At 41.8% G+C, this 26,086-nt stretch overlaps 1 protein-coding gene and 1 long non-coding RNA gene across 2 annotated transcripts in view; one reads left to right on the forward strand and one right to left on the reverse strand.

The window, feature by feature from the left end:
- WTIP (WT1 interacting protein) overlaps positions 1-19,373 on the forward strand; it is an 82,841-nt gene extending 63,468 nt beyond the window's left edge. Inside the window, exons 4-8 of the mRNA XM_054840660.1 lie at positions 8,608-8,670; positions 11,046-11,176; positions 12,182-12,233; positions 14,080-14,148; positions 16,962-19,373. Coding sequence (XP_054696635.1) covers positions 8,608-8,670; positions 11,046-11,176; positions 12,182-12,233; positions 14,080-14,148; positions 16,962-17,114 — 468 coding nt within the window. The 3' untranslated portion in view covers positions 17,115-19,373. The remainder of the gene's footprint in view (positions 1-8,607; positions 8,671-11,045; positions 11,177-12,181; positions 12,234-14,079; positions 14,149-16,961) is intronic.
- Positions 1,665-25,036, reverse strand: LOC129212280 (uncharacterized). Its single transcript, XR_008579127.1, has 7 exons — positions 24,854-25,036; positions 21,702-21,868; positions 19,176-19,777; positions 16,921-17,110; positions 11,025-11,130; positions 10,306-10,473; positions 1,665-1,876 (listed from the first exon to the last, which is right to left on the reverse strand). It is a non-coding gene; the product is annotated as an uncharacterized LOC129212280 (long non-coding RNA).
- Positions 25,037-26,086: the final 1,050 nt, after the last annotated feature.

Genomic DNA, 26,086 nt, shown 5'->3' on the forward strand with positions numbered 1-26,086 from the left:
AAGAAATTACTGTTTTTCCTGGCAAAAAGGACTTTAAAAATGTCACCAAAGCAGCCTGAATCTTAGATCTATTATATCTCTTTCTTTTTTTTTTCTTTTTGATAGGTTTTTCCTTTTTCTCTTGAGGTAATGAACATTATTGAGTGGGGGTCCAGCAGAGGTTAAGAAATGAGAGAATTTCCCTCTAGGGAGGAGATGAGAGGGAAAATGAACCTCGTGACAGATGTTAGTTACATTGCTTAATGCACTACTGGAAGACACTCAGATGGTCTGGAAATAACCTACTACAGACACCATGAGCTGCAGTGCATAGCATTAAGGTCATCCAAAACTTCCCCTTTTAAGATTATCTCAGTCACTGTCTTATAACTTTGCCAAATTTAATTAGTTGGGCTGAACTTCTTCACGCCAGGTTTTTGCCTCTGGCTAACTTTGCTGTCATTAGTTGTTGAAAGTTTCATCTAAAGCTGTTCATCCATTTCAGTAAGTAAGACTGGAGGAAGATCTGTCACTTTGCCCATGAATAAAAGAAAGGCTCTAAAAAGCTCGTCTTGCACATGCCAACTATAGAGACTTCACTTGTTGCAAGGCTGCGGGAGGCCTGTGGGTGTCCCCTTTCTGCCCTTCCCAGCCCCTGCCATGGTTGCGTGCTGGTGCCTCTGTGGCTCCTTGCCCTGACCTCGTTCCCTCCAGGCAAGGGCTAAGGCTGTGGCCTAAGGAGGGCAAGCAGCCCACAGCCCCAGCAAAGCTGTGCATTGCAACCCTGCAGGTTGCCTCTCAACTCTTCCTTCTCCTCTCCATCCAGTCTACGGGGCTTCCTGATCCTCTCTCCCCTATACCAGTGACTGGTACCTGCTCAGGACACACTCCCCCTTGCTACAGCTGTAGCCTCTTTGCTCAGCAGCTGGCCACTGCAATGCAAAAGTCAGCTACAGAGAACATTCAGGGCCTCGTCTTACATCCACAACTGTAAAACTCTCAATAATTTTAAAAATGTGAAAGGATCTGGGTGTGCAAGACTGGTAGGTTGACAATGGTTGTTGTTGTTGTTTGGTAGGTTGTCACTGGTAGGTGACAAATGGAAGTAATCAGCCTTTGGTGGGGGAAAGGGATAGGGTATCAATGGAGGACTAGCTGGGTGATCAGCACTTCATGAGAGCAGGGTTTGCACCTTCATCTCCTGTAGCACCAAACACAAGAACCTTACCCTAATTTGGGCCCCTGGGCATGGCTGCAGTGTAAATACTAATACTAACGAGGCTATTCTTCTCAGTTTGTGCACATGCTGTTTTCCAAGCCTGGCAGTGTGGGAAATGGCCCATCCCACTTGCTGGGGCCCTAAGAAGATAGTTTTTATTTAGTGTAATGGAAGCTGGTGTCAGCTGGAGTCAGAGGTTTGATTTTCCATCTCAGCAAGTATAAATGTTTGGAGGTTCCCCCTAGGGAGGTGAGGACTGGGACTAGTGCATTAGTCAGAGAGCCCACTGCTGCTAAGTGAGGCGCTCTCTGAAAAAATAGACTCAGTTGAAAAGGTAAATGATTAAAGCTGCAGCTTGTGTCCATTTCATATCTAATGGGAATCACAGAGCAGAGGGAGTTCTAGATAATTGTGAGGATGTTGTATTTAGGAAACTTGCTATTAAAATGCATACTCCAGTCAGAGAACAGACAGACATGGGTGTTTATTGATGTTTAACAGAATGATGGAATCAAAGCTTGGAAAGGGATTTGCTGCAATATTCCTGTGTAGAGAAGCGTGTAAGGAAGTCTGTGAGCCTTTTCAAGGCACTCATGGCTCTAGGTTGGGACAGGAGGTGCTTTCAGGTTCCAGAGGCAGCATGAATGCCAAGCGTTGCTGTGCTCCCAAATACTGTCACTGAAAACAAACACAAACAGATTATAGCTTGTTACTGTAATTGGCATATGAGGGAGCGAAGTTCATGTTGTTACTTGTGTGTGTCTCACTCCAGCCCCTCCCTGCCAAAAAATTTTGAATACTTTCCTTCCTTAGCTTTTCCTAAGTTTGTAGTATGCCAGTGTTCCTGGTTTTATTTTATAAAAGAATTTGACAGTAATAATGATTAATCAGGGTATTCTGAATTGAAGTGTTGCATCAAACCTACAGATGGGCTTAAAATTCAAATTTCAAAGTATTTAGGGATAGTCAAATATTGATTGGCCTCTGCACTTTGGACTTCAGTGTGAATCAGCATGAAGAGTGTGTAGAGCTGGCAGTTTGCATTCACCTCTCATTGCAACACAGTACTGTAGTGCTATATCCCATATCAAGAAGTTACAAGTCCACTGAAGCTGGTGGCAGAAGTCCCGTTGACTTCAGAGGGGTCTGGATTTTCTCCCAGGAATTCATCCCAGAGGACAAATCTTTAAAGCTAGGGCCTGTATAAAAACTTTGGCACCAAGGCTGAGAAACTCAGGGTGAGTGCTGCAAGCACTGCACGGCATGGCAAGCTGCAGGTCCGCTAATTGAAGAAAATTGGTGTTTTCAAATAGGAGACCAACTGAAGTCCAGAAAAAGCTCTCAAGTTTATAGACGAGCAATACGCAGGCAGTACCTAGACCCAGGTGATAATGTAGATAAACATAATGTGATGAAACGTCAATGTGCGAGTAAGGTCTGTATTCACTAGAAGGATGCTCAGAGTTTCCTGAACTGGGTTACGGATTGCTAAATGGGTCACAGGAATCACTCTCTGGGCCGTGACAAAATAGACAAGAAAAAACAAAGATGGGTTTTTTCTGAGGTGTATCGCTATGGACTAGCTTTTGCAACTATCCCGTATTTTACATTTGCTAGTGGAATGTTGTTAAGAGTGTGTTACAAAGTCCAATTGGTTTCATGCCAGATAGTCGCTCCCCTATTTCCTCTTGAGATGGTGATCCAAACAGATTATCCCATTTTTCTTAATATTACATTGAAAAGTAAATTACAATAACTGAAGCACACTTAAAAGAACTAGAGCTCTTTCTAATTATGTATAAGTCCTGCCAAACACTTGTAAGCAGACAGCATTAATTTTTTTCTATGGGAGAGTTAGGAAAAAAACATGTGAGAAAGTGATGTGTTTCCACTTCTGTAGTAAACGTTGGTATTAGTTGCTGTTATGTTTTGAATTGAAATCTTTCAACAACCATTTTGAATACAATCCAGATTTTTTTTTTTCCCCAGGAAGATATGTTCTAATGTAGACAGTTTCTTTTGCAGTGTACATAATAGATGATAGCAGTCACAATAAATAACCCACAGCAAGAGTATAGTGCTGTACAATGTGAATCAAGTTAATAGAATTGGGGTGTATGATATGATGCAGAGTTAAAGTTGTTGCTTCAGGCTTTTTTCTTGATCATTGTCACTGCAAAGCTTCCACAAGAGTTTAAGGAAAATCTAGGTAAGAAAATCATTATTGGCTCTTAATCAGATAGAAAGTAGCCTTGGTGAGCGCTCACACATGGGTCTCTGTAGGCTCTCTAGGAAGTAAATGGCTATTCCCTTTCAGGAGCTATAAAATGCCTGACTGCTAAGGCAAAGTTAGCTACCAGCTGAATTCCTGATTTTTGGCAGAGTTTTGTGCATGGCCAGACCAACTGTTACCTCTGTGCAGAACATGAAGTCCTTCCTTGCCCTACCCGTGTCCTTCAAACATAACAAAGTGGAAATGCAGAACTGAGATAAGCTGCTGCAGTAGTGTTTCCTCACTGGCAGCAAGACAGGGTGAAGGAACAGGACATATGAAAGGGTTTCAGCAAAATGAAGAGTAAAGTTCTGGACTATTTTCCTTTAGTTTAATCTCTGCCACCTGCCATGAGGCTCCCGTATCTTTGAGCCTGAGAAGGCCCCATTTTGTTCAGTTCACTTTAATCACCGCATTTAAATATGTGTGTAAAAACCCAACAACAACAAAACCCCATCTGCATGAAACCAAATTTGATATTCTCTCCCTCTCTTAACGTGATCCCATGAATTTCTTGCATTGTTGTGTCCCATGTACTAAGGGTCCCATGCAGAGAGCAAACAATAAAGCAGTGAGAAGACAGATGCTCTGCTAATGGGAAACCAAGGAGAAGAGAGTCTGTGAGGGATTACAGGCAGCCTGGGGTTGGAATACATTATTAGCATAGCACCCAATTCAGAAATTAGTTTTCAGAATTAAATGCCTGAAGCAGTTTGGCAAAAACTCCTGATCATCCCTCTCAAAAGCCCTTAAAGCATAAAAGAGTAGGAATCTCAAGTCCAGGCTGAGCAATCACATTCAGTGACTGTGGAGTGCTGTAACGGTGAATTGTAGTTTTTACGGCTTCATACCATTACTGGGGCAGCAACTGCCACACCTACTGAAATGTAACCCACTCGATCTGCTTGCACAAACCTTTAGCAGGTTTTGAAGATCCTCATCAAAGAAGAAAATGGGCCTGAATGAGATTCCAGGGTCTGTTTCCAGGAGGAAGGTTTTGTTTTGTTGAGTGCATAACAGCAGGGAAGTGCATCAGCCTCTCCTTGGGCACGGCTAGGCATGCAAAGGAGAAGCAGCGACATGTCTTTTCAAAGATCTGACATTGCCTAAGGTAGAAGCTTTGGGTCCTGAAGCCTTTTTCAGGCATGCTATTTTCTGAATATTTTTGCTTTTGAAAATAATGATGAGAACATCAAACTTTAAAAGACCCTGGGTAGACACCCAAGATTGGTTACAGGACTGAGGGCAGACAGGAAAAATTGTTTCTCATAGCACTTGGTGGGATTATCCTCCATGCATAATTGTTCATTATATGCTCAAAATTCATTGTTAATTTCTTTTGGATATATTGCACATTAGACAGAAGAGTTATAAACCCCAAGATTATCACAGAAGGACACTAACAGGCCTAAATACTGAGGACAGAAGGGGACTTGTTTTCCTCTTACATTGAAACAAAGACTCTTGGACAGAATCATTAGAGATTTTTTTGCCTGTTTGATAATCAAAGTATAGTGGACAGCAAACAAAAGAAAAGTTCAGCCAGCCAAGTCTGGTACTTTATTTTTACTCTTCTATTCTAACATAATTAACATATTTCTCAAGGTTTATTTAGTTTCCCAGAGTCTTATTTTATGTAAGTATCATTGGTGAGCTTGATTACAAAGTCTCGATTCATGCACATAAAGTGAGATTTTATTGTCGTGGGAGAGAAGTCAAGAACAAGGTAAATTTGGGAGAAAACAGTTGGGATCAAACTAAGAAATCAGGAAAAATAATATACCAGCTCTTCAACATGCGCTTGTTTTCTTTGCATCCTGGTAACTCGCATCTTATTGCTAAGTCACAGAAGTGAGAGTAAAGGGTAACACTTCATTTTCAGCTTTGAATTTCAGAGCCGTTCTTTTTATAACAACTTCTTTCAATGTTTTTATATATGCTTAATGAACATCTATAATGAATATTTGGGAAAGTTCAAAGTTACACTTCTTATTTTTCCTGGGTACAGACTGTCTGTAGATTTCTGAATGTTTCCATCTAAGCTTGAGATCAGTCTGTATTGACATCATTTTACTGGTCTGCCAACAAAATATTTAAAAAAACCCCAAAAACCTGGCACATAAGAAACATATAGAGTAAGGCTAGAACTGAGTCCAGTACTGCTTACATCCCGAATGAAATTATGTATGAAATACCATGTGTACAGGAAGCATAGCTGTCATTTGGCTTCTCCACTAGGGTCTTGCCTATCAGCCTGTATTACTTCACTGTTCCGCCTCAATCTGTTTTTCACGTCTCCAGGCTGTGAGGGAGGGCTAGTGTGCGCAAAAGTTCTTTCCCTCTCTCCAGCTATGGCAGTAATAAAAGAGGCTGTAGAACACAACCTCCTCTTCTCTTGCAGTTACCTAGTTCATAAGCTCTGGGGACCAGTGCTTGCTTCTCCCACCTAACCATGCTGGGAACCCATCATCAGGGAGGCTCTGGGGTGTGCTCAGAGATAATAAAGAGGCCATTCTGCCTTGTCTGCAGTGTGGAGCAAGTCACAATTTCTCTCTCATTGCACACACAAGATTTGTGAAGGTTAATAATGAAGTGCTTCAAAGACAGAGGTTGCTCATTTTAAGACATTGTTTGTAAGCTCTGCTTCTAAAATTGAAAAGTTAGCACAACAGCCCCGTTTGAAATCTGCAAGTTAAGAACAAACACTGCAAAGGAGAAGTTGACAGATGAGCTACAAAAATGTATAGAAAATAATTTAGTTTACCTTTAAACAGCAGTGTCCACAGTACTACCATCATGTAGAAAACAGTGCTGCTGGGATCTGAGACTGTTACTCTTTTCCAGTCCAGATAGATTTAAAACACAAGCAGAGCTGAATCTGAAACCCTGATCTCACTGAATCAGGTCTCCAGTCTGTCTGGGATCGATACGGTGGTCAGAAGAGATCACAGTGTAGTGGTAAAGGACAGCTCCCCAAGCCTGTGAAATATTTTATCACTGCTATTAGACTTACTGCCATTTTGCAAAGTCTTAATTGGGTAATCCAGTTCTGGATGTGTTTGACAAATAACAATTCTCTTGTTAAAAACAAATCATGGTTTTAATTTAATAGGGTTAGTCATATAAAGAGTGATTTTGTGTCAGCAAAACCTTTCTTTCTGACAAACAGTGTAATTTATGACAATCTAGTTAGCAATAAATGACATTAATCTGACCACTATGCCATTCTGTTCCTGGGGAATAATGTTCCCTCTTAATCAATAGCTGGGTAAATGCTCCTTTGCATTCCTTATCAAATGACAGCCAGATGGTACTGGTAAATTCATTCCAGCAGGATTTTAGAATTAGCTGGGTTTGTACTACTGTTAATCCTCTGCTGTCTGCACCAGTAGGACCTACCCACCTGTTTCCAGTAACCCTCGAGTTCGCAACCTTAGGAAATAGTCTAGCCAGATGGCTACTCAGATACAAGGCAGCCAAGAAGCATCCCAAGCAGTGAGGTCTTTTTTCTGCATCAGTAAGAAGAAGAAAAAAGCAGAAAACCAGTGTCCTGCAGAAACAGCCAGCTAGGACTGCCTGCCTGTGTTTTTGTTCCTGAACACCCTGGTCTCTTTTGATGAAGTTTCAAAGTTTCTTAAGACTGCATGAGCTGTGTTCCTTAGCGCGTAGTAAATTTGGAGCTGTGACGCCTGCCATACCATCATTTACTGACCTTCTGGGCCTGTCAAAGTGTCTGCGACACCTTTTCCTTCATAATCACTTTGTTGCATAGCAACAATAATTTTGTCTCCAACCTATTGATCTGAAATAACATGCAATCTCCTCACACCAATAAAAAGGAAAACATATGGCAGCTCTAGGCTGGGAACCACTGGCTTTTGAAGTGAGGAGATGGTTAATCCCCACTAAATCAAGGGGGGAATGGAGCAAGCCATAAGCTCTGTTGGGCTGAGGCTCTGAGGGTGCCTAATCTAATAGATGCCTGAGTCAATTAACCTGTGCTCTGGGAGAAGAGTCCAGTTTACACACATCATCCTCATTCCCTTTTATCTTGTGCAACTAAAGTACATTTCAGGTAAGCTTTGTTACAACTTTAATTGCTGAAATAAGCATCACTGTGCAATACCGTACAAATAACTGGGCACCCCTTCCCTCTGGCAGGAAAGAGCGCACACGCAGCACTTCGCTTATATGGGACTGCAGTGGGTGAGGGTAAAGTTCAGCCACTGCAAATACCAGTTTCAAAATTACATGGCTGGAGTTCTTCAGGCAAATGCTTCTTGCCTGTAGGGTAGTTGTTTGGTAGGTCAGTCGTCTGGCCTGATAACCTTGATATTTTTTTGTGTACCTCTAAACACAGGGCTAAAGACAGACTTTGGCATCTGAAACAGGATCTGCTTGGGGGAGGCAAGTATAAAGTTGTCAAAAACACTCAGGCAGGGAACACAGCGCTTTGGTCCCCGCTGCTGTGGCCCTGGCACTGAACCCAAGAGGGCTCTGCCGCCAGGCTGGCCCAGCCTTCCCATTTCCCAGTGCAGGCTGAAGCATGGGCTGACGGTTGGGTTTTGTATCATCTTTATGAGGTACCTTACTGTTGCTCACATTGTGCTGGGAGCCCAGGCTCCTACAAATGGACTTTTAGACTCTATCCTCAATAAAAACCTTGGTATCTACGAGGCAGCTGTCTTCATTTTTCTAGCCTGCATATAGCACTGAGTGAAATGTAGGTCCAAAAGCTGAGGTCGGTAAGCATCTGGTGACTAATTTGTGCAAGAGTTGGGAGGTAAGTCCTATGTTATTTACTTCCCCAACAGCAATAACCAAAAGAGTGAATTCAAGCTAATTCCAGCACACCAAACGCCAAATAGGCCTCAAAAATAAAAATCAAGCTTAAAATAATAATGTTGCATTGGAAATGTCAATGGAAATCTTGCAGTGGATCAGAAGGCCAAGCTCGCATCTGAGCACACTGCACGTGCAGAGCAAAGGCTTCTGAGTCAGTGTCTCCCAAACCTTTTGTGTAGCTTGCTGTCATATACAGCACAGGCTGGAAAATAGTGCAGCGTTCACTTAGGAGGTATTTCTGCAGCTAGAGGAGTGGCTACTAATAATCCTTTCTTTTCTGTCATTTCAACAGTATTCAGGTTTTCAGCAAACAGCGGACAAGTGCTTTGTTTGTGGACACCTCATAATGGAAATGGTAAGAGACCTAAATTCCTAACCCTGGGGTAGCTTGCTTTTCATGTACTTGGGGTACTGCACTGTGAGACACTGTGCTTCTTCCCTAGTCAGGTATCATTGTGTCTTCACTGCTCTCAAGGTAATTTTTGAAACTGAGGCAGGAAATTAAACAAAAAAACCTTCATGCTTTATTGCTATTAAGTACAGTAAGTTGGGCTTCTTTTCTTATGGGATGCTGTTGTTCAGCCACATGCCAGTTTAAAAAAAAAGATAAACAGAATTTTAATACTAAAGGGGGAAAAATACAGCACAGCTTTGTATGAGAACATGGTAAAGGAAAACAAAGGCTATGCTCTGTAAGACAGCAGAATAGCAAGAGCTCTGTCAAGGGGATGGAACTGGGCTGAAGAGGAGAGGAACATTATCAGTAGTCATGAGGTTTGTTGCCTGCTCTGTGACTTGCTTTATTTACCTTCTGCCACTTGCTCCATGTGCATTATTGCCACTGGGATTTGTAGGGAGCCAGTAGTCAAGAGTTACTTTTACAATAAAAGTATCAAAGGGCTGTGGGTTGGGCCAGATACTGCTGGTATCATTTCAGTGGGTGAAAGTAGGAAGAATTTAGTCTGTTCTTCCTAAGCAGAAACGCCCAAACAAAATGAAGTGGCTTGCACGCTGAAGAAGTGCAGATCACATAGTATATCTATTTTCTGCTTGCTTTAAAACGTGTATGAACCTCAGTATGCCTAACAGAAGTAGCTATTGCATTGCAAACGCAGAGGTTCAGTAGGAGCTGGAACGGAGACTTCATTAATGAGGATTCTGGCTCAGATCCTGGCACCACTGGTTGGACAAGGATATTGTTCAGTTTAGCCCAAGAGCAAATTTCTAGAGTTGTGTCATGCTGGGAGGGGGAGGGGTATCCCAACTTGCATGCTTTGAGCTGGCCCTTAATTGCAGAATCCCAGGCAAGAGTCCATAATATCTCGTTGGTGGAGCTCAGTAGCTGGAAGCTTGGCAGGTGCTCATCTGCCTTTCTCTCATCAGCAAGTGTGCTCTGACAAAAGGGAGCTCCAGGAATTAAGCAGTCTTATTTGGTTAATTCCTTCGTGTTCTTTGCTGGGAGCGCAGAGACAAGCGTGCCTGCACAGTGGTGGTGCCCGTGTACAGCGGAGGAGCAGAGAGCTGCAGCCCCACAGGCCTGGGTGCAGCTGAAGCTGTTCAAGGCTGAAAGTGCAGTTGAATTAGCAGTTGCTCTCTGGAAAGGGGTGGCTGCACAACCATGCCAGGCTGTGTGTTACGTAGTGCTTAGATAGCAACACACGCACAGAGATGAGTTGTTTCTGGAACAGGCTTGCAAATGGAGTCTGATGCCACTCACTGAATGGAAAGCTATAGGGCTTCATTAGAGGTGAAAAAAAGGTTAAAATAAATTGGCTTTTTTTCATTTTTCCTATGTGCCACTTCTTATTTCCTGTTGACTTAATCTTTATTCATAGAATCATCTACGAGGCCATGAGAGCTTGGCCAGTGGAGATTTTTCATCTCCGGCTTATTAGCAACTCTAAGCTGAGCACTGATGCTAGCAGATACTTTTTAAACTACCTTTCAAAGTATTTCTTATAGCTGGAATGTATGCAATTGGTGCTATAACCTGTTGAAAGCTGCCTGAAGATGATACCATGTCTCACTCTTCATGGGCTTGGTGTGTCCTCCTTGATGTCCCAGTGCCACACTGAGCGTTACACAGAAGGATGCCAGAAAGGAGGGGAGCTGTTCTGTAGTGGTGTGGCTCAGACTGCATCAGGCCTCTCCTTGAAACCTTTAAAATGTAATAGGGAAGGTCAGCATGGGAAAAGCCAGGACACATGGATACAGCTGGAATTCTAACAGAAACCAATGGGCCCCTATGACTGAGTGATAACCAGTCAGTAACTGTGGGGAATTAGGGTCCTTAATTAATAAAGGGACACCTATCTATTTGCTTGATTTGTTATTTTAAAGTTTGAGTAATGACAGGTTTGGATTCTGTCTGCCACAGCCTGTTAAATTTTATGAATTAACTCCGTATCCCGGTAACTTGTATTTGGCTGCAACAGATTTTCCAACAAGAGGTCTCTGAAGCCATTTTTAGTTTCTGTTGGCAGCGTTGGCCCTGCAGAGCTAAGACTGATAGGCATTAGCTTGATTTTCACAGTTCTCTCTTTATTGGGAGCCCACTGAAATAAGCAAGTTGATTGTTTTACAAGGCCCCTTGCTGACAGATATGCAGAGTGGTAATTTCATCCTGAAGTGCTTTTTTTCACTGTCAGTATTAAGAGTCAGACACGGCAGCATATGGGGGGGATCTCATGTAATCATGCATCCACTTACTTTGCTGTTTGCGTCTTTAAGATCTTACAGGCCCTTGGAAAGTCATACCATCCTGGCTGCTTCCGCTGTGTGGTGTGTAACGAGTGTTTGGATGGAGTCCCCTTCACTGTAGATGTGGAGAACAATATTTACTGTGTCAAAGACTACCATACGTAAGTACACAAATCCATTGCATGCTTGGAAAAATTATAGTAGTTAAATTATTGGTATAGTTATAAGCCTTGTAGTAGATAAAAAGGGTCATTCCTCTTTGTTTGGATGTCCCTTAAGAGCTGCTCTCACATGTTGCATTTGTAAAGTATTTTGAAGTTACATTAAAGGTTGCTTCATGGGCCCATTGTGGCATGCAGTGGTCAGGGGAGGTTGAAAGTCAAGTTGTGTCAGAGGATGTACTTCTCTGGTGGCTTTCTCTAATAGTGAAAGTCCTGAAAGACGTAATTAGATCAAGCTAGTTCTGGAAGTGATGGTAGGTTCTGCTGGCTGTTTCTAAGAGTCGAGGTTCTGGTAGTGCATGATTCTGGCGAATTTAAGTTAAGTTTACCTAGACTGGACAGTAGACATGTAATTAGCAGCTAGTGTTAGAATGATTTTAGCCTCGCCTGACAAAGTTTTGTAGTTTAAGTGATTGTTTTTGGACTCCTTTCTGCTCCTGCTCAAAGGCAACAATGAATGCTCTTACCTCCAGTTAACCAGTAACTTGGCTTATGCAGCAAGCGTAAATTGCTCTGAACTCAACCCTATTGGTACCAAGTTGACCGTGTTACAAGGATAGAGTGAATGTTGGCCCAGTGATTGTCGTAAAATGCAGCTGTGGATAAGACCAGTTGATGTATTTGATTTAAGTAGATCCTAGCCGCAATCAGCCCCTTTCCTATTCAGCATGGTTATGTCTTCCTGACGTGAGATGGTGATAGGCCCCAAGGCAGGAGCTGCTTTGCGCTATGTCTATGGGTCAGGAAGACCTAAGCAATAAAGCTGGGGTAGATCAGTCTCTTCCAAATCTCCTTTTCCCTGAATATCATCAAACATTTAGAGGTGTTTCAAACCCTGTGGCTCTACATTTTGCTAAAAACAAGGCATGGTTAGAATAGTGCTCTCGGTTCTACTTTTTGAAGAAGCTTTAAATGTGATTTGAACACTTTTTTCTTGCACCCTAGGGTTTTTGCACCAAAATGCGCTTCCTGTAACCAGCCGATCCTACCAGCACAGGTACATGTTAACATGCACTGACTCTTTAGAGAAAACAGCTGTTGGCATATGAACACTTTCTAAAACACATTAGATGCTTTTCCTCCCTCTTCCAGAATTTATACCATGTCAGATACTAAATACAGTTCAGCAGTAATGTCACTCCCAAACATTTCCAGAGGTTGTAATAGTCATATTACTTATGCAGCATAGTACTTTCTATCTTTAGGGTGCTTTCCAGGTCTTAATTATGTTGTTATAAATCTCATTTAATTGAAAGCCCTGACTGGGACTCCAACAACCACCCAAGAAGTAAAGCCCTGTTTATTTTTAGAATTTCCCATTAGCTCAAGTAGCAATTTTCCTTGTCTGCTACATTTGCATTTCTGATGTGGATCTGTTAAGATGCCCAAACTTGAAAAGACAGCTGAGGGTTACCCTGACCCTGTGAAAAGGCCACACGGTGTGTCGTCCTGGGGTGGCAATGTAATGAAAGTGCTTAAAGGGGTGGAAAAGGCAGTAGAAAAGGTGGCCAAAAGGGAAGCCAAATGAATGACCTGCTTGCAACCTCAGCCCATCCTAACAGTATAGTTAGCATGATAAGACTTATGCATTAAGACACCCTTTTTCTGCCTGCCCACAGTGGTGTTCCCTCATACTCTGGTGGGTGCAGGACCCTCTGAGTTGCCATTGCTGAGGTTGCTGACCCGCTTATTTGTAAGCAAGGGCCTCAGTGCCTTCCTCCTTTTCCTCTTGTTATATTTGTAGAGCCAGGGCTTGCATCCTATAAGCTGCTATGCCCCAATAAAGCCTGTGGCTACAGCCTCTCAGCATGCCCACCTCCATCGCTCTGCATGTTACTCTCTGTTTGTCATTATTATTTCTGTTAAATGGCCAGGTCTCACATAACTAAAAACCTTTATAAAGGCTGAGCCAGAACTGCTTGTCCTGCTGATGGAATGTGAGGACAAAACCCCTACGTAAATATCACTGGATTTGTGTCTTACAAAATTACTTTAAAAAAAAAAGGGGGGAAAAAAAAAAGCAGTCCTACTGCTGACTCATCTGATGGCTAGCAGGATAGACACCACGTTCTTTCCCATGAAGGTTTCTTAGGTTAGTTCAAGTCTAGCAGCGCAGGTACTAACTTGCCCACAGCTTCTCTCAGACATAGTCTACGTCATATCTGATGCTATAACCACACCTGGAACTGGAAACAATGCAAGGCAACATATTTAATGAGCTCTGTCTTCAGAGGCTTCAGAGTGGATCAGGGAAAGAGTCTGTGAGGTTACAAGAAGGGTACGGGCTGCTCTGCAGGGCCTGGGGCTCAGCCAGGAATTACACAACTCCACTGCATCCACCCTCGCGCTGAGGTTTTGACCTGTGCACGTAATTACCTGCTGGACTGGTATGTAAATCCCTATGGGGTACATACAGTGACATGTGCATGTGCAAAATAGCTGTGCAGCAGATGGCTTGAGGGGAATACAAGTCCTGGAAAACTCAAGCCAGGATGTCTACAAGGAAAGGTTATCCAGTCAGCAGGTCATAGCTTTTGGCTGGTAATTCATTCAGATCCTGGGTGCCTTTGGAAAACTATTTGATTTCAAGACTAATTTGTCCCTTGAGGATGAAGTTTTGGCTACACTCCACAAATGGCCGCTACAGCTGAGATGTGCCAGACACCCATGCTGCTGCTAAACAGCAAAGCCAGCAGGCAGCAAGACCCTCAGCAGTCAGAGCTCTGTGAGGAAGAGACGATCCCTCAGGGAAACAGCTCTCCAAAACAATAGGTCACTGAAAGAAGATTGAGAAAAACACTGATTACAAGCCCACTCTTACCTTCTCTCTGCTTCCCCAACAGGGCTCCGAGGAGACCATTCGGGTGGTGTCCATGGACAAAGACTACCATGTGGAGTGCTATCACTGCGAGGTAAGCATCAGGCACCTCTGCCGGCCCACCCCATGGCCCGGCTTTTGCTAGTAACTACCAGCCTCTTGGTGGGTGCCTGACTCACACCCCAGGGTGTGCTTGATGGGTCTTGCACGCCTGGGCAGGTAGGGCTCTGCCCCATGACTCTTGGAGGGAGGCAAAGGGAGGAGTGCTAGCTGGGCTGCAAGTGGTGCTGCCATCTCCAGTACCAAATTAGTTCTTTATTTTTCCCAGTATATTAACTTCAAAAGCTGGGTTTGGTTGGTGGGGTTGAATTTTCTCAATACTGTGAGTTGGGGAGAGAACAAAGGGTAGGTGCTGGTTCTCTTTTTCCTGATCTCTGGATAATAGCCTGTGTGGCTCTGATCTGAGGAGACTTGAATTTACATTGCCTGTGCAGGAAAGGACCCTCACCCTGCAAGGGTGGAAGGCTTTTCTAGGGGATCTGTGTTTTTTCCACGCTGGATGAATATTTATTCTTTACTAGAAAGAGACAGGGATACCAGTGACTTTCTGTCACTTTTTTGGGAGTAGTTTCTTTTTGTCAGAACATCTAAACGTTTATTGGGGCAGATCAATTTGTGGGATTAGTGCTCTTGCTTCAGAGAGGCAAGCTGAGTTCGGTCTTAGCTCTGCATCTGGGAACATGAGGAGGAAACAAACTCTTTTGGGATCAACCCAAAACCTCCCTTTTGCTGTAGGTTTGGCACTTTGATATAACATGCAAATATCCACACAGATCCTAACTGTGCTACCTAACTGTCTTAGTACCAGAGGGAAAAATGTAGCAATACTATCTTCTGTGCACTTTTGCGCAAAAAGGTTTTACAGAGAGCTTGAGGGAGAAAATAACAAAATTTGGGGCATCTTGAAATGCCTAAATGTAAGGAAGCCCCCATCCGCTCAGCTATCTCCTTCCAACAGAGATACCTGATACTCCATCCGTCTCTATTAATTTTTAAAGATATATTGGCACAGGAAATCGCAGCATTTTGGAGAGCTGTACTTCCCTCCTCCTTCTTCCCCCATCTATTGCTTTGTGCAGGCTTCACCTAAGATGACAGCTCCCTCCCCTTCTCTCTCAGGCTATTGACTTTATATTAGAATGTCCCAATGGGGGTTTATGTGCAGTTCTGTTTCTTTATTCATTTCCCCATTCTCCTTCCAGTTTGAGGCAAATCAAGCTGCCTCCACATCTGCCCAGAATGGCAGAGTGCATTTATGTACAGAAATTGGGGTTAGCCATGTGTTAACAGGGGTAAGTGACTGCCTAATGGTCTCAAATGGGGCACTCAAACTGTACACACTGGTCACTGCTGTCTCCAAATACTGCTACAAAGGCTAGTGCCAGTATTTTGAGGTATTCACGTGGAGACTTTTGCAAAGGCTATGACACAGCCACTTCTGAAACGCCATTAATGTCATCATCACCTGGTGGCCATGCAAAGGCAGTAGTCGGTTTGGAAACTTTGCTGGTTTTCTATATCATCTCTTTCTTGTGCAACCACTTAACTTCTGAGACATTTAAGACGGTTTACAGATCAACAGACCTCCATGCTGAAACTGAAATCCACTGCGAAGGCAGGCTTTCTCATTGCAGAAACATAATATAATTTTGGAGAGGGAAAATGGTATGAACACTTGGCACATCTGTAGGGTATCTGAAATTGTTAAATTCTAATGAGGAATTTAATTTTCAGGCTTACATAAAGGACTATAAAGTTACTATATAACATGTAGTCACACACAGAAAACTACATTGGTAGAAACTTTGATTAAAGCCCCCGCTAAACTAACACTCCAGTTTTAAAGCTTACTTTAAACCCCATTTTTCATTGTTATTTCAGCATTGTAAAATTTGAGGATTTTTAACTGGAGCTATGAAACCTGAATAAATTGTACTTTGTGTCCAATCAAAACCTTTGCATCAGTTTTTCAATACTGAAATGACCTATATGCCCAATTTGTTCTGGTTTGGTTTGTTTTGTTTGCGGGGGGGGTTGCTTTCTATTAAGTGCACAGATACATACTCAGAATCTCTGGTTTGTCAGAACTGGTCACAGCAACAATTTTTAAGTATTTAACATTCTCGAAACATCAAATCCAAGAACAAAACTGCCATGACTTTCAAATGTCCTCAAAATTATAACGATGACAACTGAAAACCAGGATTGTCTCTATTGTAGTGTACATAATAGTCAGCAGGCAGGATCATTGTTTGTTGTTTTTCTTTTTATCTGTTCCTCCACTGTTGTTCACCCATGTCATCCCTGTAGTTCTGTGCTGATCCCAGAGGTACTAATATATTTCCACTAAAGAAGGACCTTGGAATTTTAAATTTGTTTTTAATTCCAAAATAGAGAAAGTGTAGCCCTGCTTTGGAAGTAAAACATGTCTCATCTCCCCATCTTCCCCACTCCTCTCATTCTCTACTTACACACCCCTGTTTCCTGCTCGCTGCCTATTGCAGAATTAGCTCCTTTTCTGTTGTAACCTCTTCTGGGTTGTGCCAGGGTCAGTCCTTGGCCTGGTTTTGTCTGATTTGCATCAACATTTATTAGATGCAGAAGACAACAGAATGGGAAACAATGGGGAAAAAATGCTGGGTACTACTATAGACTGTCCTGTTAGATTTCAGTGATGTCATTTTGCATAGTATGAGATAGTCAGGGTCCACCTACCAAAAACTCTTGAGGTTGCTGCCTTTGGAGGCCCAGGAGGGAGCTTTCAGGGTTATGCAGCATAGATCAGTGTTGTTGTGAGATGACCTACCTGAATCACTCGCTGATCTGGGATGTTTGTGTTTCTTCTAGGATTGTGGCTTGCAGCTCAATGATGAGGAAGGCCATCGTTGTTACCCATTAGAGGGCCACTTGCTCTGCCACGGCTGTCATATCAGGCGTCTCAATATTAAATTGCCATCACATCCACCTCCAAGCTATCCAATGCATGTCACGGAACTCTGAAAGACATTTCCATTACCAATAAGCCGTTTGAAAGAGAAGACAAAAATCGAAAAATGACTTTTCTGTTCCTTTAAAGATGAGATTCCAGTAATAACCATCTAAACCAGCTATTTATTTTTTTAAATCAGAGGTGAGGGGTCCTTTTCTGATCTTGTACATATGCATTCTTTTATCTAGACATTTTCACTGAGACACCGTCTACTTGAACAAATAATTCACCACTAAACTGTAACTGTAAATGGCAGCAATTCTAAAAACAATGGTACAAAGGGCTGTTCTGCCCTCCCTACTTGCTTTCCTTCAGCAGAGATTTTGCCCAAGTAAGGAGTGTAGAATTAATTTCCAAAAAGTTAGCACCTTATCACACTGCAGCAAGCATGATAAGATAAATGCTAGCATTTTAGCTAGTTTTCTTGAATTCTGGTCTTAGAGAATAGTCTCTCACATTTTTTAAAACTTAGATTCCCAGAAGTAGTGAATAGGAAGCAAACAAGTGTTTTTAGCAAAGACAGTTTTCAGCAAGGGTTAAATTATGGCATTCTGTGAAGAAGCATCAGGCCAGCTTTCCCTCCTGCAAGGTTTCACAGTCATCTAAAGACTATTTAGCTTAATCAAGAAATATGGCAAGCATCTAATGTAAAAACCACATTACAGAGGAATATATCCAAAAGATTGGCACATGCAGGGTCGTAACAGTTGCAGAAAGTTACCGACCCTTGTAATTGCTTGCCCTGTAGAAGTGTAGCCATGGTTCCAAAATGCATTCGTGTAAACTTGATGATGTGGCACTTACTAAACAATTCCTCTTTTAAACCTGTTTTTTGTTTACTAGGGTAAACAAAGAAAGGGAAAGCCCCTTTCTTTGCAGAGGTACGCTTGTCTTTATACTACTTGTTTTATACAAGACTTCATTTGTTACCAACTGCTTTATGATTGTATGTTGATACATTATTAAAAAAAGAGGGGGATGGTGGGGTTTGTATTATCTTTTCAGCTTTGTGTTCTTCTCTGGATGTACTTTTGAACTGATTATGGTGATTGTCTTCATTGGAAAACAAAGTACAGTTTATTAAAAATAATTTAGAGAGTAAGACCATTAAAACATTGCTATTTTATAACAAGTATTAGATGTACATAGAATGTACACACTTTCATATTTTGCATAAGCTTTTACAGTAACCTCAGAGCTCTGGGGAAATATATGTCTTCCATATAGGAAGTTAGATGAATCTTTTTTATGGTTTGTTTTCTACCATGTGTTGATGATTTACATGCAAATCACACATCTGTATGTTTAAAAAAATTCCTTGCATTCTCATGAGAATTGATCCAGCCTTCCTGAATATATATTTTAAATAAATCTATCATTGCTGTCTTTAACTGTATCCAAAATTACAATAAAATAAAATTCTGCTGCAGAGGAAGTGGAAATACCAGACCAGATTCTCCGCGTGTAAATTGGGACATTTCCATGCCAGTTCTCAACATATCGAGAATCTGACCAATCCACTTGGAAATGGTCCTATGTTAAATTCAACACGCAGACTGATGAAATGACTTATTTGGCAACAGCATTACAGTTTAGGTTTTTATGGTCCATTGGTTTTTTTTTGAAAGCCAGTTGTGGTGCTCTTGAAAAGTATAAAGAGCATCCAATGGACACCAATTCCTAAGTGGAATAATTAACTCCCTAAACTTTTTGATAGTCTGGAATTTTCTTATGGGGGAAGGGGTTGGGGACAGGAAAAATTCCTGTGAACCATTTTTTTCTGTTAACAAGGAACAAAAGGTATGTTTCCTGAACTTTTGCCAAACTTCCATTGGCCTAAATTAACCTGTCCTGCTGAATGCTCCTTGGCAAATCAGATGTGCCTTTAAAAATGACATTTTTCTAATTAACATATATCAGTTTATAGTTAACATATTTAATGTGATAGCCATGTTTTGAAGGAATTCCAGTGCAACTACTGCCCCATTTCTACAGTGTGACCTAAGAGGCCTGGCCTGCAACAGAGAGGGCATTGGGTGCGCACACACAGTTTCTGCGTTTGCAACCATTACCTCTGTGTCCGTAGTCACCAGCCCAACCTCGGAAGGAAGTGGAAGTATACATGCTTCTGCCCAAACAGCAAATGCTGGAAAAGGGGGAAAAAAAAAAAAGTCTTAAATTGGATTGTACAACTAGATCAATTCCTTAAGGTTATTACAAACATGGAAGATATCAGAGCTTCAGGATAAACTTTTAGCATCGGCTGCCATGTAGTACTTTTTCCATTTAAGGAAGCTGCTTTGGACCACATTTAGCTTTGAGGCATTTTTTTACCTGCTTGTCTTTACAATATATATTAAGGAACCCAAATTAAGAAAACAATCATTAAAATACACAGAGAAAGTTTGGGTCTGTTCCTGTGAGCAAGTCATCCCTTAACAGTACTCGCTGTACTGGAAAAATGCTTTGCTCTACCAGTATAGAAGCAAAACCTTCAATATCACAGTGGCCAGAGAGGGAGGTGACTTACTCTCACATTCAGCCCAGCCTTCTGGCAGTACCTTCCATAGCACTTGGCAGGTTTCAGTTCCCACTCCAACATGCTTCTCAAGGGATAGCACACTATCTGACATGTACATACCATACCTTTCCTTCTTGTTTGCAAACAGTCATGCTGTAAAACAGAATAATATTTAATTTCATTTCACATGTTAATTTGTCAGTTTCTTGTAGTTGTACTCGGTTCCAATGTGTTAAGTATCATCATGGTAAAGATATTGAAAGGTAATACTTCAATATAGAATAAGCAAGTTGTTTAAAACCAGAAAGCAGCAGTTGTTGTTCCAGTACTTTCTACAGACAGGTGCATTCTGTTACTGTATAATGAAGTACAGCTTTGCTTTTCCAGCATTTAGTACCAAAAAACCTGGAGCTTGAGTGAAATTTTCCAGGTTCTTTTTTCAATCAAAGGGAAAAATAAAAGCAACTCTAAAATAATGATGTGCTGTACTCTTTAGTGCTAGTGACGGTTTCTGCACATTTTACCTCCTGTCTGGAGAATTAAATGAGAAAGCTTCTTTTAATGGTTTTCTTAAGGAGTGTTCTTAAGTCAGTTCAACACAGATGTAAGCTTTCTAGCGTTCATTTTACGATGTGATTGTTCTTCGGAAGCCTTTGCTGTACTTTCAGACTATTTCCATAACATTAAAACAATAACAACAGTTATCATTTGCATTGGAACTACACCTTTCCATTTTGGTAAGGAATCGTACACAGTCCCTACAGCACAGAGCTGTCGTAGGCAGTTCAGAGTCCCTCGTGCACTGGAGGACGTGTTCCAAAGAAAGGACCAAAATAATAATTTAAAAACAAAACAAAAGAATGCACTCAGATAATTGAGCTTTCAAAGAGGGTTTGTTTGGGTTTCTTTCCTTTTCCTTTCACTCGTGTGCACATGTGTGTATATGTTTTGTAAGGTAGAGCTTCAAAAGGAAAACATGGTTAGAGGAGCTCTTAAAGACCAGAAATTCCAGAGTAGTTAAGTAAACCAAAGCTCTAAAGGAGACAAAAGCTGCTTTCTTGTGTTTCAAGAAAAGTTTAAAAGTTTGTGATTCATCCTGTAACTAATGCCGTAACTAGAGTATATAATTTGACTTAAATTAAGTTTTCATTTGAGAAATATTTTCATTTTCTTTAAAAGAATATAGTTTTCTTCCAAGAACTTGGACCAACGTTGATTTTTATTTTGTAGGAAATATATAAATTCCCAGTTTGTATATCATGTAACTAGTTTACATGCTGAAAATATACATTAGTTTAACTATTTTTGTGTATATATATATATATATATATCCTTGTAAAACCTTTCAATGTGCTTCTGTCTTTTAGTCTTTAGAATTACTTGTGGTTTTGTGTTTCAGTGTTTGATTTCCTTGATTGTTGAAGAAAAAAAATTGGGAAATGTAGATTTATTTATCTAAAGAAGCTACTTGCTCTTATCCTAAGTTATTTAATATTAAAGTCAGAAGTTTCATTTAACCTTAGATGCTATAATCTGCTTTTTTCAATAAAGACATTTTGTAGTTATCTTTGATTTTGTAGTTTGTTGTATATAAGTATTTTGGTTTTTTAAATCTAGGTGGGCACTAAAGCAATTTTCAGGAGATCCTTGTATTGCCTACAGAAATGCCTAACTGATATTAATTGATTGCAGCTGCATTCATGAAAGATTTTGGTCCTCCAGTGCAAGTGTTACTAATTAAGGTCTAAAATATGCCCACAGCTAACGTTTTGCAGCTGCACTTAGAAAAGAATTTAGCCACTCTGGCAATTTTTAATTAAGCCTCAACCAGTCTGGCTAGTTCACATGTAGGACAGTCGGTATCAAGGAACACTTCCTTTTCAGGACTCCCATTATTTTTTAGAGTGTTGCAGACGACAAGTACTTGCCTGGGCTATGAACTTGCATAGCTTTAAACACTTGGACCTTAGTTTGGGGAATTTTCTCAATTTTTCTTGCTAAGTCACAGTAATTCAGAAACTGTGGCCAGAGCTCTGATTGATAGGATCGAAAAGATGCTTTTTTTAATGTATTTTACCTTTCTGAAGCTCTTTGCCACTTTCTTGTCTCCAGCTTCACGGTGCAGGTGGGAACTGGGTCACATTTACCGTCCGCATGCAGTGGTCCTGCAAGAGCAGCCATCTGTCAGGCAAAAGGTTCATCAGCGCTGGTGTCTTGTCTCCAACCATGGCCAAAAGCAGATGCCTGGGGAAAGAGGACAAGAACCAGTTTCTTCCTGGTTTCCTCATATTCAGTGGGTTGCCTTACCATGAAGCTGGTCAGTCTACCACCCTTGTGGATGCTTTTTCTTCCAGTGACTCGCAGAAGCCAACTACTGGCAAGCTGCTACTTCAGTGTGATGCCACCCTCTCCTCCAAAGAGGCCTGCTCTGCAGCTCTGCCACCCTGGCTTTGCAAAGGACAAAAGGACTTCACATTTGGAAATGAAACTTACTGGTAGTTTGCACACAATGGCTATTTTGGCAAATTTTTCTTTTTGCACAGCCAGAATGGAAAGAGTTACAAATGCCACAATTGTTTTAGGGACACAGTCTGCACTGCTGTGCTTTGAAACAGATGTACCACACTTCTATAAGGCCTTCATATACATGCTATCTTCTCATTCTCATAATTTTTTAAAATGCATTCAAAATGAGCAATTCATACCCTCCTTGAAGAAAAAAAAAAAAACCACAAACACAAAGACTGGGCAACTCAAAGTGTCACCACATGGATGACACAAATGTAGTCAATAAGCTCTAGGACATACTCTTAACACAGCAAAAAAATGTATACCAACCCATAAACAGCCTGGTTAAAAAGAAGAGAGTACTTAAAAATATTAACTGCCCCTCGTGGGCCTCCTTGCAGGAAACACATACTGGGACATGACCATACATTCACTGCAGGAAGGCGGGTGAGTCAGGACCCAGCTCCCAGAGGGGAGACCACAGAAGTCTCCAGTGTCATAGGGCTTCCTGGCACAGCATCTGAACCACAGGGCAGCGTGTAGCTGGAAGCCGCTGCATGACACATGGTGCTAAATCTGGCGTGCAGGTCATTTGGCAGGGCTTTGCCAGCTCTCCTCGTCACCTTACCAGCCGTTCCTGGGTCTCCACCCTTCACCTTGCAGCTACCGAGTAGAACAAGGATTGTTCCAAGAGACACTTGGCTAATGCTGGGAACCATTAGGATTACGTGAACTAGGCTGGTAAGGCTGCCTTCAGCTTGCATCTGTTAGCTTTTAGTCCCTGCTGGAATTGCAGTCTCATTCCTACTGCTACAGCACTTCTTAATTGGCCCAGCCTGACAGGTAGTAACAAAGCTGCTCAGGGGGTCACATTTGGCCTTGCAGGTTTCTGCCCAAGACACCAGCTGACTGGATCACTGCTGCCCATGCCTTTAAGGTCACACCAAAGGTGGCAGAGGCTGGCAAACATAGAAAGGCAAAGAACCAGGGCCCTGCACGTGCCCTAGAGCAATGCAAACAACTTGAGATCAAGTATAACTGCAGTTTGCAAGCATTTTGGACTGGCATGATTTTTGCCTTTTTTTTTTTTTTCTTCTTTGCTAAACCATCCTCATTTCAATCGCTGATTTATTTACATTAAGCACTAGAACATAGCAACAGACACCTTTACTTGTGAAATCTATTTAAAGCAAAGGACAGTAGTCTGCAATTACAACCACTCTCCCATCCAAGAACTCAGACCTTGTTACTCTGAATGTAGTTTAGGGCAGCAGCAACCTGCAGGCTTCTTCCTGCTTGCTGCCCCACTTGCATGTCTATAATTTGCTGAACTACAATCCCAGTTGGTGCTACAATTTCATGCTTGGGGTTCACTGACAGATAAGAAACTTTGAAGGAGGAACTACTGAGCAAGGTCTGGAAATAGTGAGCAGGAGCTGGACATTGAGCAGGACACATCGGTCTTCTCTGGAGGCCTCAGCTGGACATGAAAGTGTCACCCTTTAAGTAGAGGGCATTGGTTTCTGGAATAAACTGCAGGTCATCCCTCAGTCACCACCACTGGGCTCCTCAGCAGCTGAATGACGTATTTTAAAAGGTATTGAGTTAACCACAATTTTTGTTAAAACTCCAGAAGCCCAAAAATATTTTCTTCCTGTTCAAAATTCATTTAAGATCCCATCCTAGTGCTCAATGCAGTTCTCGCCATCTCCACTTAACACTGAGACAGCAAAAATAAGTTGCCATGTTGTTTATTAAAAGCACATAATAAGAACTAGCACATTTCTGCTGTACCTGCATTTTTCCCGTGCTGTTTCTGTTCCATCAGAAGAAAATACACTATGTTAGACAGCATAAATCACTGTGCTCACACACACAACCTAGCAGATGTACAAACTGAAAACTGTACAAAAAGTAAGAAACCATGTGGAAAGCTGGGTTGTCAGAAGTGATAAAATAAGTATCTATCCAGCAACACATTTAAGAACAAAGTCTTAAAGGTTTGCATCAGAGCTGAAAAAAAATCCACAAAACCCCACATTTGCATGTACATGTCTGGGAAGTCATCACCTCAAAGAACAAGTACTGTATTGGTTAGTTACAGTAATTCAAGTGGTTAAACGAATTATCAAAAAACCCCCTGTTCGTTAAAAATTTAGCACATTTAAACTATTGCAGGAATGTTAAAGCCAACTGATGGGTTAATTACTGGCTGCTCTGGCGAAGCAAATGAAAGCCAGAGGCACCCCTCAGTGCTTCCAGGCACTGTAAGGAAACAGTGACATGCGCAGTTCCCAACTAGCGTAAATGGATTTTGTGCCACTAAAACCAAGGAAGCTGTGCTGGTTCATGCTAAGTGAGAGTGTCTTGTGCCCTCTGCGAGACGGCATTAGGATAGGAAAGAAAATTATTCTATCAAGCTGCGTCTTTTACTACCTAATGAAACTGAAAGCTCCATGAGTCAAATGCGACAAGCTTACCAGAGAGGAAATAAAGCAGCAATAAATTCTGCTCTGTGAAGGTTAGTTATTGTGTGGCTCCGGTCTCACCTAAATGCCTTTACCTGAACTTTGCAAAGGTCACACACTGTGTGTAAGGTTGGATGCAGTGACAGAGTAGGAAAGAAAATGAAAACGGCACGCATGGCGGGGTGCAACACCAGGGAGAGAGCAACAAGACTTACCTGCGATATCTGCAAGCCATGCGTTCAACTGCACTTACCTCTACCAGAGGCTCCCAGAAATTCTTTTCCACAGAGCTTCTTTAAAGTGCTGAGGGAAAAAAAGGGCACCAGTGTCCTGCAGCAGGAACTGCTGACTGTCTTCCAAAAGGACAGTGGTGGCACTCCTCCACACCTGCCTGTGCCGGGACTCACCTGGGACTTGGTCCTTTTTCTCACTCCTCCTTTCTATATCAGAAAAAGAATAGCAAAGAAACCAAAAATCATAGCTTTCTGCACCATTCACTTTTCTGTTCCTTATCAGGGCATTTCCCAGCAAGGGAGAAGAGAAAGACAGCACCCTGTCGGGCACAGGGCTGTGGCACCTCGGCACAGGCTGCTTGCCAGTGGTCACTTTGTCACACTGAGTCCCTTTTATCAAAATGGCAAGTCTTGGTCCAACAATCATTACAGTCACTTTAAACACATCCTATTGCTTCTAGCAGTGTCTTATCATTTGGAATAGATCATTTGCTACCTACATTCCCAACCCATAAAAGCTATTTTGGCTCATTGTTCTTTTATCACCGCAATATACCACACAATGGTAAAAGCGACAGACGTTCACCTGTAGCAAGATCTGGTTTTAGTTGGTTATAAACATTATTTAATTCTCTCTTTTAAAAAAATGTTTGTAATTTTTTTTTTTTAAATAACTTACTTTCCTTGCAATCAGCTGCTAGCCGCTCTCTTGCTCACAGCTCATTTTCCAAGCTCTGGATCAAAAATATTTTTTTTAAAAGCCAGAAAAAACTACTTTAAAAAAGAATAAATTTGCTGCCAGTTACAAATTTCATGATATAACTTAACTTCAGCTTGATTTTTTTTTTTTTGCCTTAAACATAATATCTTCAAAGCTGAAATCTTTTCCTTTTTGATGAGCCAAAAGATAATATGAAGCTAGGCACCTACTGCACTGCACATAAGTACATTTCCTCACACTGTCTGGCAATGTACATTATTCTTTACTCCCTCTCCAGCTGAAGCTTACCAAATATCCTATTATACCAGGGAGGAAGTTCTCCCTGTCCAAGCTGCAGATATGCACTCAAGGACAGGCAGCAGGGATGGCAGGAACAGGACCCACGAGCTCTACCTGCTGCAGCCGTGACGGGGTATGGGCCAGGCTACAGCAAAAGATGAGGATCAAAGTCCTGTACTGCCTTGGGTGACTTTGTAGATACCGCCCCGCTGCCAGCTGCAACAAAGCAGAGGCTTGTGAGCACAGCAAGAGG

This window comes from Grus americana, chromosome 13 (assembly GCF_028858705.1).
Source record: "Grus americana isolate bGruAme1 chromosome 13, bGruAme1.mat, whole genome shotgun sequence".
NCBI lineage: Eukaryota > Metazoa > Chordata > Aves > Gruiformes > Gruidae > Grus > Grus americana.